Source organism: Coregonus lavaretus, assembly GCF_964263955.1.
Source record: "Coregonus lavaretus genome assembly, chromosome: 1".
In the NCBI taxonomy this organism is placed as follows: Eukaryota; Metazoa; Chordata; class Actinopteri; order Salmoniformes; family Salmonidae; genus Coregonus; species Coregonus lavaretus.
In genome coordinates, this window is record NC_139988.1 from 80,459,496 (window position 1) to 80,472,121 (window position 12,626).

Consider the following 12,626-nt stretch of genomic DNA (forward strand, 5'->3'; position numbering starts at 1 on the left):
TAAGGACAGCTCTCATAGAGGGCAAAACGATCACACATTTGCCAATGTCGCCTACACTTACTGTGGCAGATGACAGGCAAAGAAAACACGCAACAAGCCACCCAAAACATTAGGCCTCCAAAGGTCTGTCGTAAAAATAACACGCTCAAGATCAAAAGAGGAGAAAGCAAAGAAATTATGGATTTTCCATTTTTCCAGTGTTGAGCATTAAAACACAACAAGGAAGTGTTTGAATTCCACTGGCAGACAGCGCAGCAGAGGGACTTTTATTTGCTCCGGAGCATTTTTTCACAGTGGGCCTGCCTGGCCTGCATGTCGGTGCAGCTGTGGAGCAGTTTTTGGCTGGAAAGAGTGGACCCAGATGAAGAGTTCTGCAGAACTGACCCTGGCCCCATGAATCCATCCACAGCCGGTATGTCGCCAGTGTGTGTCACACCCAAAGCAAGACTTTGTTCAGTGACAGGTACCTAAGGAACATTTTGTGCATCCAAAAAGTAGACAAACTCTCACTGGTCTCTAAATACTGACGGTGAACTAATTGTGAACAATAAGATGAATGTAAAATATAATAATAATGTAATCACAAGTTATAGATCGTTAATTACACATTTGATGCTGAGGAGGGTTCCAAAAATGTTGCTGACACACTCCTCAGAGGAAAGCGTTCCGAACGTTGCTCTTCATTGCCATCCAGTGCTGAAGCCTTAATATAGCTTGTTAATTAATTAAACACTAAGCTCAATTAAGCAAGGCCATTAACTGGCATATTAAACAGCAGCTGGGACGTTATTATCGCCCCTTTGTGAGGACAATCATAATAAGAGACCATTATGACCTCAAAACAAAACAACCAGAGACCTTTCAAAGCTACTTAATACTTACCACTGTACAACATATTGAAAGTAAGTTACCCTATTTGGTCATAATGTTTATTGCAGGTGGACAAGTCAGATGGATGGGGTGTGTGTGTGTGTGTGTGTGTGTGTGTGTGTGTAGGAGAGGGGCATTCAGCCGTGTGAGGTTATACACACGTACCTCCTCCTGTCGTGTCAGAAGAGAGAGAGGAAGCAGTGACCCTCCCCTTCCTGCCAGAGCATGTGTGCAGAGACGCTAAAGAGACTGGGGTCAACAGGCTTAATTCTGCAAGACCAGAGACACAATAGCACAGGCCATAAAAGAGAGAGAAGCTCTCTGTCTCTCTCAGAGTAGCCCTGACTGTTGTCTGCCCTCAAATATCTCAGACCTGGTCACCAGGGATTTCCACATAACACGATAACTCCGGTAGACACGCTAGCTTCGCCCTCATGTGGGTGCTAGCAAGCAGGCTAGGTCGTGCTAGGTATTAACAGCCAATCCAGAAGGGGGCTAGAAGCTATAGTGAGCTTCGATTGGTCAATAGCGCTGCGATGTTGCGGAGTACTTGCATAAAGTTCAGCTTTCCCCAACTTTGGTGCTGCCCCTCTATACGCTCCCTGACCCATGCTCGAGTCACCCAACGGTCCCCCAGCCAACTTCCTTCCCCTCCACTGAAAATGAATGGCTTCCGAAGTTTCATCGCCCCCTGTGGTCAGCGGTGGAAATCCACTGTCAGAGAAAGCAGGCCCTGCAAAGCTGTGCTTTGTGAGGGTTATATCTTCCATAAATAAAATGTCATTGTATCAGGCAGAAGTGTGTGTCTGTGTGTGTGGTGGTTGCATAAGCAGCAGTGGTAGCCTTTGTATGTGGAAAACAATGAGAATTAAATATATATTTTGAAGAATTCAAAATAAATATATATATTTTTTAAATGCTCCCAGACCTTGGGAGAAGATCACTGTTTGGATTTGAGGACTGAGTGGCTGGAGTGTTAACCATTTCCAAACCATGTTAACCATTTCCCAACTGGGCCTCAGTGTAGTGTAGTGTAGTGTAGTGTAGTGTAGTGTAGTGTAGTCTGTCTTACCTGTTTTGGGGTCCACATCTCCCTGTAGGTGCGGAGGGGGGTTGCCCGGTGTGAAGTGCTCATTGCTGTAGGTGATCAGAGGCGTGAGCGGGTGCACATGGTGAGGGTGCTGTACCACTGGGACCTTATTAGACTAAAGAGAGGAGAGAGAGAGAGAGAGAGAGAGAGAGAGAGAGAGAGAGAGAGAGAGAGAGAGAGAGAGAGAGAGAGAGAGAGAGAGAGAGAGAGAGAGAGAGAGAGAGAGAGAGAGAGAGAGAGAGAGAGAGAGAGAGAGAGAGAGAGAGAGAGAGAGAGAGAGAGAGAGAGAGAGAGAGAGAGAGAGAGAGAGAGGAGAGAGAGAGAGAGAGAGAGAGAGAGAGAGAGAGAGAGAGAGAGAGAGAGAGAGAGAGAGAGAGAGAGAGAGAGAGAGAGAGAGAGAGAGAGAGAGAGAGAGGAGAAGTGCGTGTTAAAATTTGGGGTAGAGATTGCAGGCGCCTGCAGCGGAATTATAACATGGATCAGAAAGCTGTTTAAAAAACGAGAGCTATCAAATGATCAACCCCCTCAGAGCGCCAAACCGCAGAGCAGAGTGAAAATAGTGTGGTTGGTAATTAAGAACACTTCTGTGGTGACACTCAGTAATGCCATCTCAGATGCAGGGCTGCCATTTTAGACTTGGATTGGGGCTGCACGACAAGGGGGCTTCAACCAAATACGTGTAAAGTCCACAGCCATAATAACGACACTCAGCAACACTCTACCATCCAATTCCCCCACTCTCCTTTAGTGGTTTATCCTACTGATTCCCTCTCCTCCCTCTGATCTCTACCCCTCCCCTCTCTGTCCCCCCCCCCCAGTGTCTGGTTTTGGGGGGTAGAGGAGGAGGGGAGGTAAAGGGGATAGGGGGGCGTTATAATAAACGAGGGGAGAAAATCAATTTCTACATATTTGCCAAATTAGTTTTAGCTATATAACCTGCTCTTTGTGCTATTAAATGACGCAGGCATCTTTTTCAATTACCCAAAGATGATAGTTGAGCTGAGGGGTTCTCCGCCATGGGCCCTGTGTTAACCAGAGCTTAGCCCACTTCTCCAGGCACAGGTACAGGCATACACACACACACAAACACACACACACACACACACACGCACACACTAACCAGATTATTCTGTTCTGGTACAAACCGCTGGCGGTGAGCTGGTCTTGCTCAACCGATATTCTATTCTGTCCCTAGGCAGTCAAAGAGGCATCACTAATCAGGCTTATGATAACATGGCTGACGTGTGCTGGGGAAAAGGAGACAGTGAACTAGCTGGGTTGTGTGTGTGTGTGTGTGTGTCTGTGTGTCTGTGTGTCTGTGTGTCTGTGTGTGTGTATAGAGAGGGAGGGAGTAATGTAGGTGCAATGGGGGTGTGGGTAATGTTCCACTCTAACAGTCCAAACACACTCATTAGATACCCTAACCATGGTGAGGCACCAACCCAAAGCCTGGGTATGGCAATTTTCCAATAGACTTTGAAATGCATTTAAGGGGGAGAGGGAGGGAGGGATAATACATGGACTCTTCTCATTTAACTATACAAATGCAAAGCTGAGGCCCTAGGCAAGACACATGTGCAGAGCTTACTGGTGAAAAGACATCGTCACCTCCATAGGCTGGCTGAGCCTACTGTGAACACTGTATGAGATAAATGGCCTATTCTGTGTAACTGACTACCAGACCAACTGACCCTACAACATTCCATACCCAGGGTGGGTGGCAAAAGGAGTTGGTCTGGACTGTACCAGGCTGGAGTGGTTAAAGTACCCTTCCAGATCTCCCCCCTTCAGTGGGGCTGTGAGAGGGGGAGATGGGAGAGGGGGAGGCGTAGCACAAGGGGAAAGAGGGAGGGAGCATTCCCCACTGCCATGGTCCCAATGAAAGATTAATGAACCCAGTAGAACTACTGGGAGACATGGAGAGACTCTGGGGACTCATTCAGCCCTGAGCTCAAAAGACTGGAGAGAGAGAGAAAGGAGAGCGAGAGAGAGAGAGAGGGAGAGAGAGAGAGAGAGAGGGGGGTTGGTGGAGGTACACGCCTCGTTAAAATGAACACAGGACACAAATCAACATGTTTTTCCCCCACAGTCCCCCTATCTAGAAATCAAGAATGGAGGGATAAATAAATATTGAGGGAGATGACAGCTGCCAAACACTGCTGACGAGGTAGCCATTGAGGAGCGCACTGGTTATCCCAAATGGCCTTCTCTCCTCCTAACCCCCTTTCCCTCCTCCTCTACCCCCCTCAGTAATGATGTGAAAGAATGTTGTCAATTCTCCCTGTGCTGAAAGGCTTTAGTGGCCATTTAAATTAGTTATTTTGTCCAGGGCCCTCTCCATTGAGAGACAGTTTAAAATGCCCATCCACTGAGTCTGCATTGAGAGAGAGAGAGGAGAGAGAGGAGAGAGAGGGTGAGGGATGGATGGATGGAGAGAGAGAGGGAGGGAAGGAGAGACAGCAAAATAGACAGCAAGAGATGAGAGAAAGAGGGTGAGCAAGAGGGTGAGAGAATGAAGGACAGACAGACAGTGAGAGAGGAAGAGAGAGAGAGAGAGAGAGAGAGAGAGAGAGAGAGAGAGAGAGAGACAGAGAGAGAGAGAGACAGAGAGAGAGACAGAGAGAGAGAGAGAGAGAGAGAGTCAACCGATTTACACCACAGTCACTTCAGGGGCTAACAGGCCTCCTTTTCAGAAGCCCCGAGCAGAGCCAGGCAAATAATAGCCAAGACAAGTGCTCCACTTTATGTGGCTTCAGATCCACGCGGACACTGCTGCTGTTTGGCTACTGTAGCGGCCAGCCTCTCACTGTGTCACTGAGGGGAGGAGAAAGGAGGGAGGTGTAATGTTACCCATAGAGAGAAAAATGCATAAGCAACGGAGATGTGCTGCCTTACAGAGAAAGCATGGCTGTATCAAGTCTAAAGAATAAACACATTCTGAATTCGTTCTAACGATTATTTTTCAGTGCAGTTATTCTAAAACAACTCTCAATTATATGCTTGCAGTAGGTGTGCAGTGAGAGGTGTGTGCGAGTGAACGATTCACTACAACTTCCATTTGGGTCAAGATGACTCCCACACCTCTACATGCCCTAGAGTTCAGACTTCCCTGACAAGCTCATCAGTTTAGCTTCTGCACACTCACAGAGAGAGCAGGTGGGCCATCCCAGATTCCAACACCTACAGTGCAGAGCCCATCTGGACTGTAACACATTCCCAGAGCTCTAGTGGAACATCCATGGAGAGAAGCAGGATGATTTGTTTTGTTTTACTGACATGAGACCCATCACACCTGAAGTTCAGGCCTTCGCAGGAAACACAGGCTTGGTGCACACCATATCTCTTCGATCAACAATACATTTCTGCTTCTAGAAAATAAAATATAGCCTACACCGTGCACACACACACACACACACACACACACACACACACACACAGAGACACAGACACAGACACAGACACAGACACAGACACACACAGAGATACATACACATACACAGACACACACAGACACAGACACAGACAAACACACACACACACAGACACAGACACACACACACACAGAGACACAGACACAGACACAGACACACACAAACACCCTTTCCGTTCAAGTGAATCCAAACCCTGCTATACCTGTGTAAACTAGACCTCGGTACAGAACCTGCTTTTAACACCCTCGGACAACAGGCGCTGACGGAATCACAACACAGCTCCTCAAACAAGCGGAGCATTATGTAAAGCACACACACTACACACACTACACAAAGGAACTACGTGGGAGTATGTTCTCTGTTTCTCTACAAAGGGAAGAGCAAAGCTGACTTCCTGGCCCTTCTGTTTCAATCACTCTCACCACTTCCTGCATTACAATAGACAGAAATATACTAGGAGACCAGTCATGAGAGAGCTGTTGAGTACAGTGTGTACACAAACACGCACACAATCGTATGACTATGTATACACTACTGTTCCTTGATGTTAATTTTGAATGAAAGTGTCCCGCAGCAATTCCAACTGCTGAATGTCAAAACCTTTTACAGAAGACTTGCAGTACTAGGACACTTGCGACACACACAAACACTACTTTATAAAAACATAGAAAATACTAAAATGATTCACACTGCCAAGAAAGAGCAATGTTTTCCCTCAAGAAAAGTTTGTGTGAGCGTGTGTGAGAGCATGCGTGTTCACGTGAGCGTATGCGTGCGAACGCTGAAACCCCTCGGTGCGAGTGACAGCCGCAGGGCTCAGGGTCTTGACCCCTGGTGGTGACCTCACTAGTGTCTGAGCTGTGTGGATGGAGAGAGGGCCTGTGTGTTTGTGTGCAGGCTCTATGGTTGCCACGGAGAGGCAGTGTCACACTCACTCAGCATCATTGTCCGACCCCTGACCCCTAGGCTTTCCCATCAGCCACTCACGCACTGGGGCTGATGTAGGGTTGGTTAGGTACCCTCTTTCTCTAATACTGCCTTGCGCTCTATGGTTCAACTGACCATGGTTTTGGATCTGAAAATATCAGAGTCAATAACTATGTTTTAATGATGTATTGCTCGTCAATTAGTCTAGTCACAAACTTGTTCAAATAAATAAGAGGAAACTAGACTAATCAAATATTAATTTATTTACTCTTACAAACCACTCTTTGAGCAGCTTCACCACAGATATGTGGGAATGACAGTTACAAGAGAATGCCCTGTGAGAAACAGAAGGAAAGGGACAGGAGGAGGACAGCGAGAAAGGGGCCCTGGAGAGAAAACCAGGACAGGGAAAAGCTGTTGGCCTTGCATATCCGCTTGGTGGCACCTTGCAGGGCAATTTGAAGACTAAATGTGAAGGTGGCGACCTTGTGGCCTCTGGGGGGCCTAGCGCGTATCTCTGTGCTTTATGTCATGATATGATAAGTTGTCACAACGGCTTGCGGGCTGTAATGAGCTGTAGTGGGGATGAGCCAGTGGGGAGCGGGGGAGGAGTTGGGGGGGGGCCTGACAGCATAGTGATGGATAGGGGTCCTCACAGGCCCACAAATTCCAGAGCAAACAGAAGCGGCTGCCAAGGCCCTGAACCGCTCCCAAAACGTGCCAGTTTGCAGAAAACACAGACTGTGCAAGGGGAGTGGGAGGTAGGGAGAAAAAGAGAGGGAGGGAATGATTGGAGTGTGTGTCTGTGTCTGTGGACTTTGATAAGTGTAAAAATCAAAACACAAACTGATGTCATTACCATGGCAACATCAAATGATTGTCCACAATACCTCATATTGGCAGGATAGGATCTATTTTCATAAAACATTCAAGTTTTCCTCTGAGAAGTTCAGAGTGCCCCTTCCATGCAAAACATTCTCATCTCCAAGTGATGCCCATATCACATCTCTGTTTCCAGTAACTACATTTTCCCTCTCACTGTTAGCAGTGATGGAGATCAAACTGAACATTCACAAAGATGGATCGTAGGCTACACATGAAATCGGCGCAATGCTACATTTTTATTAATGCAACACCTTGGGGTCAAACGAGCAGAGAAACACATTACATATCATTTTGTGTTGGTTACTTTACCAAGACAATATCTTAAAGTTTAATCCTCTATGAACATTAAATTAGATCACCATATTTTAATTAAAACTGGACAATTTCTGCAGCATTAAACACATACTTTTGTTTACACGTGAAACCAACCTTCACTGTTGTGTTTGCACTAAAATACTATATATCTGTTAGTAACATTAAAGGATCTCAGAGCTGGGTTGGAAAAAAATGAAACAATTTAGGAAGGCGCCAGGCGATCAGTATTGCTATTCCAGAAAGGGGGAAAGCAGTCCAGCCAAGGGTATCTTGCTCCAGAGACCGAGTCAGTATATTTAAAACTTAATCTATTCACTTTGCTGCAGTGACATACTTGCTGCTGATCACAGGACCGAACAAAAATGTTACCTGGGCCAAAGCCTTTGCTCTCATTCTCCATCTCTCTTCATTCATTCTTTCATACCGAAGTCTTTCATTTGTCAAATTTACATTCTGCAATATATCTTACATATAACTTTGTCAATGTGATTTTGATCAATAATTGTCAAAAATTGATTTTAATGTCTTCAATATGGAGGTTTATACAAGAGCAACATGAATGCTATGTGTGTTTATGCTTTCCTGTTAAAATGTAAACATCTCTTGAGCTTTCCTACCTGAGTTGAGGAGGCGTCTTTAAGCAGTGATACTACAGTAGTTCTGTCATCTTTTGAAATGCAATCAGCGCCTCTCATTTTCAGTTGAAAGAAGTAATTATAATTTTGAATTAGACTGCAAAATCAACAGAGGAATATGTTAATTTGTGGGTTATTTCAATTATATTTAATATTTAATGGTTAGACATGAGCATAATCAAGTAATTATTTGTCTAGGAAATACTATTCAGCTGGATAACAAGATATTATATTTTGAGGAATAACAACGCAATATTGAAATAACTATTTAAATGTAAATTTGTTAGTAAATAACTGTTTATAGATTTAAATATCAATTTAAAACAAAATGGCAAAAAGCACAATTATTTCCAATGCTGCTACTTCCTGTTTTTGGACTGTTTCTGTAAATGTACACTGCTCATTAACATATCCCCACACACTCCTCCCATACACACACCAAGATCAAGAACACACCTCCCCTCCCCGCACATAAACATACACAGCCCCCCCCCCCCCCCCCCCCCCCCCCCCCCAAAAAAAGGCATAGAGTTATATTTGAAAGGAAAAAGCGCTCTTTACAGCCACTTTAAAGCAGATGACCACCAGCCTGCACACACAGTGGGGGAATACCCCCTGGGCCCCCCTTAATCACAACAACCATCATCTGGTAACACAATCAAAAAGTGATGGAGCACAGGAATTGAGAGAAAGAGAGATGAAGAGAGACGGAGAGAAGAGGCAGGGGAGTGTGCTTTACTCACCCAGCCACTGAGGTTGAGATGCCAGCAGCCGATCTGCTGGAGGAGGGAGAGCCCTGGGGCGAGGACTCCTCCTCTGGCTCCCCTCTCCTCCGGCCCCGCTAAAACACCATCCCTCAGGTACATGACCCCCTGCTCTCCTTTCACCTGCCTCCCACTTCTCCTTCCTCACTACGGCCTCCCTTTCTTCTTCCTCCTCTACTTCTTCTTCTTTGTCTTTTCTTAGCCCTCAGTTCTTCTTCCCCCAAAGTACTGGAGTGTGTGCGGCTGGGCATGTGTGTGTCCCTCAAACTGGCATCCTCATCGCCACACGACTGGCCTACTGTTTTCCCCGGGTTTTGTGACTGGAGGCACCACAGGCGTATGTCTCTAAAGATCCACGGATGGGGCTCAGAGTCTGGGGCCTAGTGGCCTGCCCCCCCCCCCCCGTACCTCCCCTAAAACAGCCTGAGGATTCCTCAGCTTCCTCCACCACTCTCAGCAGCCCTTTGCAGCCTCCTCTCTCAGGAAAGTTTGTGCCGGTCACAAGAAATGAATGCGAGAACACAAACCGAGGCAAGAAAAAAAGATCAAGCGCTACTTCCCGGCAGTGCAGAGAAGTGTTCCCACAAGCAACAAACAAGAAAAAATATACACCCCAAAAATGTTTTGTTATTACTCAACTCCCAGATTGCACGCTTGTATGTGTGTATACGTGTGTGTGTGTATATATGGGTGTGTATGTGGGTGTGGGCTCTGCCGTCCCTCCAGGATGCCCAGAGTCGAACTGGCAGCTTGAAAAGCTTTGGCTACAACAAGGTGAAGTGAGCAAGGCAAGAGGAAAGAGACAAAGAGGAGCGAGGGGGAGAAAAAAAGAGAAAGAAACAACATCCACAAAGGGAGGGCAGGCTCAGCAAACTGTGGCCAACAGTCACTTATCCGTGTGATACTGACAGTCCCCTGTCCAACCCCACTTTCCAGGGGGGAAGGAGAATACGAGAAAGAAAGGTATTTGTCTTCCCTTTGACATGGACGTGACATCTACGTGGGGTTTTCTTTCAGTTTTTTCCTGTCCTACAATACTGAAGATGGGAGGATGGACGATTCCACCGTCAAACTCTTCCTGAGCTCTCTGTGTGAGAAGATCGACTAAGCAAGGCCTAATGCAAGGCCTAAAGCCTCCACACCCCCTACTGTCCTCCTTCTCTTAAACGTTATTATCTTGAGATAATTTCCTCTGAATATTCGGGCCCCACAACCATGCTCCTGTCCCCAACTCTTTGCAGACTCTTAGCACTTCCAGGGCCTTTGACCAGGGAAAGCATACCCAGGAGACGTAGAAACCAATTAACAAGCAGGATGAATTAACTAATTGCACTACAACCTGCTTCACCAAGGGTTAATTAGATATTTTATTTTAAATATAAAATGTTGGTTCCTAATAAATCTATAATTATACGGTTATCATTGTAATATTACTTAGTGACAAAAAAAAGTCGGTGGAATTGACCTACGGTATACTCCAAACACATTGTCACTTAAATTTACCTGGTGATAATGAATCTAAAAAAATATTTAAAATATAGGGCCAACTGAAAAGGCGGTCCAGTATATTTCAATATCTGAGTAACAATAAGACGTATAAAAATGACAACAACGGAAACAACAAAATCCTACCGCATGGCTTTTATCCAACAATTTTATTTCAAGAAGTTTTTTCACTTTGTTTCTCTTTTTTTTTTGCCCTGCTCTCCTCTGGCCTTCGCCAGGCAGTCCTGAGGCCCTTAATGCCAAAACAAAGCCCTGGGAATGTCCTTTACACGGCTCCCACAAAAGCAACGAGGCTCCGGGCTTGACAAGTAAATGAACCCCTCACAACGTGGCGGCTAATTGCCTTCCCTCCCTCCATTCAACTCGGCCGCCACACTCCCGTGACCTCCTTTGTCCCATGTGCACTTTCTTAAGTAAACTGTCAGTTCGCACGCAAATGATGGACAGCTCCCAATCCGCCGGGCCACAATGGCAACAGTGCGACCAACAGGAGAGACTACTCCTCTGAAAAAAGAGAGAAATAAAAGACCCTCTATCCCACTCCACTGTCTCCGGCATTCGCTCTAGACTAAAAAGTGTGCAAGAAAAGAAATGACAGAGAGGAAAGTCTGTAGAAAGAGAGGATACCGGAATGGACAACAATGGATGGCGACCGTTACAAATCCCACTCATTTGGACTTAACTTTGAGGAATACAAGACAGGACACTAAATGAAAATGATTGGCATAAACTCAAAGAGATGCTCCTAATCTACATACCATGATAATTGATTTAATAGAAAATGTACTTATAATACAAATTGAGTTTCATGATCTAAAATTCATTTTTTTAAATACGTTTCAAAATTATTTAAAGAACAATAACTATCAAAATTGCTATTTAAAATAAATAAATATAAAAATCCATTAGAAGAAACTGGAGAAAAAATACATGATATTTAGTAATTAACAGTAGTACAAAGCACTTGACTGATTTCATTACCTTAATCATAATTGTAATGATTTAATATCAATATGATTATTTTGACAAAATAATACATTATAATTTAAGATTAGTGTTGCCTTAGATAAAACCCTGTCAGACTGTCAGACAAAGCAATCAAACACTTCCTTTCAACATGTCACTTAGCAACTAAACTATTATAAATTGCCAAATGGAAGACATACAATAATGTCAATAAACTCCAATAAAATAATAATATTTAAAGCCAGATTTAAAGTCCACTCACATTAGTTGAACAAAAAAGCACAGGAGGTAATAAATAATGTTGAAGTCTTACCATTTAAAAGAGCTGTATTTGGGATGCTGCTCGGTTCCTGGTTAAAACAAGCATGCTGGCGCTCATGGTAGCGCACAGACTACAACAAGACGCCCATCACCATGTCATCCACTAATCCACTGGGGGGCAGCACCTCATCTACGACAGCCCCTCGCAAACCAAACGCCCGATCGACTGAGTCAATAACACACGAGCCCAAAGAAGAGGGAAAATGAACGGTGGCGCGCCAGCCAGCAATGGTAAGCAGATCCAGGTCCGACAGAGGAGAGAGCGAGCGCCCAAACCGGGCTGCTCACACTCAGCCCCCTCATTCACACACACACACACACACACACACACACACACTCAGGCAGCTTTGCTCTCCTCCGCATCTGACCAGGAGTCCCTCTCTCCCCCTCGCCCATCTTCATATCCCCCCTAATAAGTTATTTCGTGTCCATCTCTCTTTCTTTGATACGTTGAAAGAACAACAGAAAGAAGTGAGAGAAAGAAGTAAGAGAAAGAAGTGAGGGATAGGGAGAGAAACTTTCCTTCGGCGGCTTGGCAGACATAAAGATCCTCGACTTTTCTATAGGAGTTGCCCTAACTTGGCTAAACTCAAGCAGTGGGGTGTCCCTCGTCATGTCATTAATCCCCAACGCTAGCCACGCTCCATTCAATAGGAGTCGGACGAAATAAAACACAAAATAAAAAAACACAGGACAACAACAACAAAAAAAGCCAAAGAATGTAATCCAATGGCGCAGCGAGTGTGTGGTGTTGTGGCCCCGTTGCCCCCTGGTCCTGCCTGCCGGTAGCCCCAGATTTTGATGAAGGGACCCCGGAAAATACAACGACACCAAAAAGACCAACCAGACATTTATTAACAAAAGACCTGTCGCACTGTTACAGCTTTGCAACCTCTACTGTCGCCCTGTAATCTCC

The 12,626-nt window shown here is 45.3% G+C and overlaps 1 protein-coding gene across 1 annotated transcript in view; it reads right to left on the reverse strand.

The window, feature by feature from the left end:
• Positions 1-12,626, reverse strand: part of LOC311134145 (transcription factor 7-like 2) — a 118,687-nt gene that overhangs the window by 11,452 nt on the left and 94,609 nt on the right. Inside the window, exon 6 of the mRNA XM_084167744.1 lies at positions 1,943-2,075. Coding sequence (XP_084023870.1) covers positions 1,943-2,075 — 133 coding nt within the window. The remainder of the gene's footprint in view (positions 1-1,942; positions 2,076-12,626) is intronic.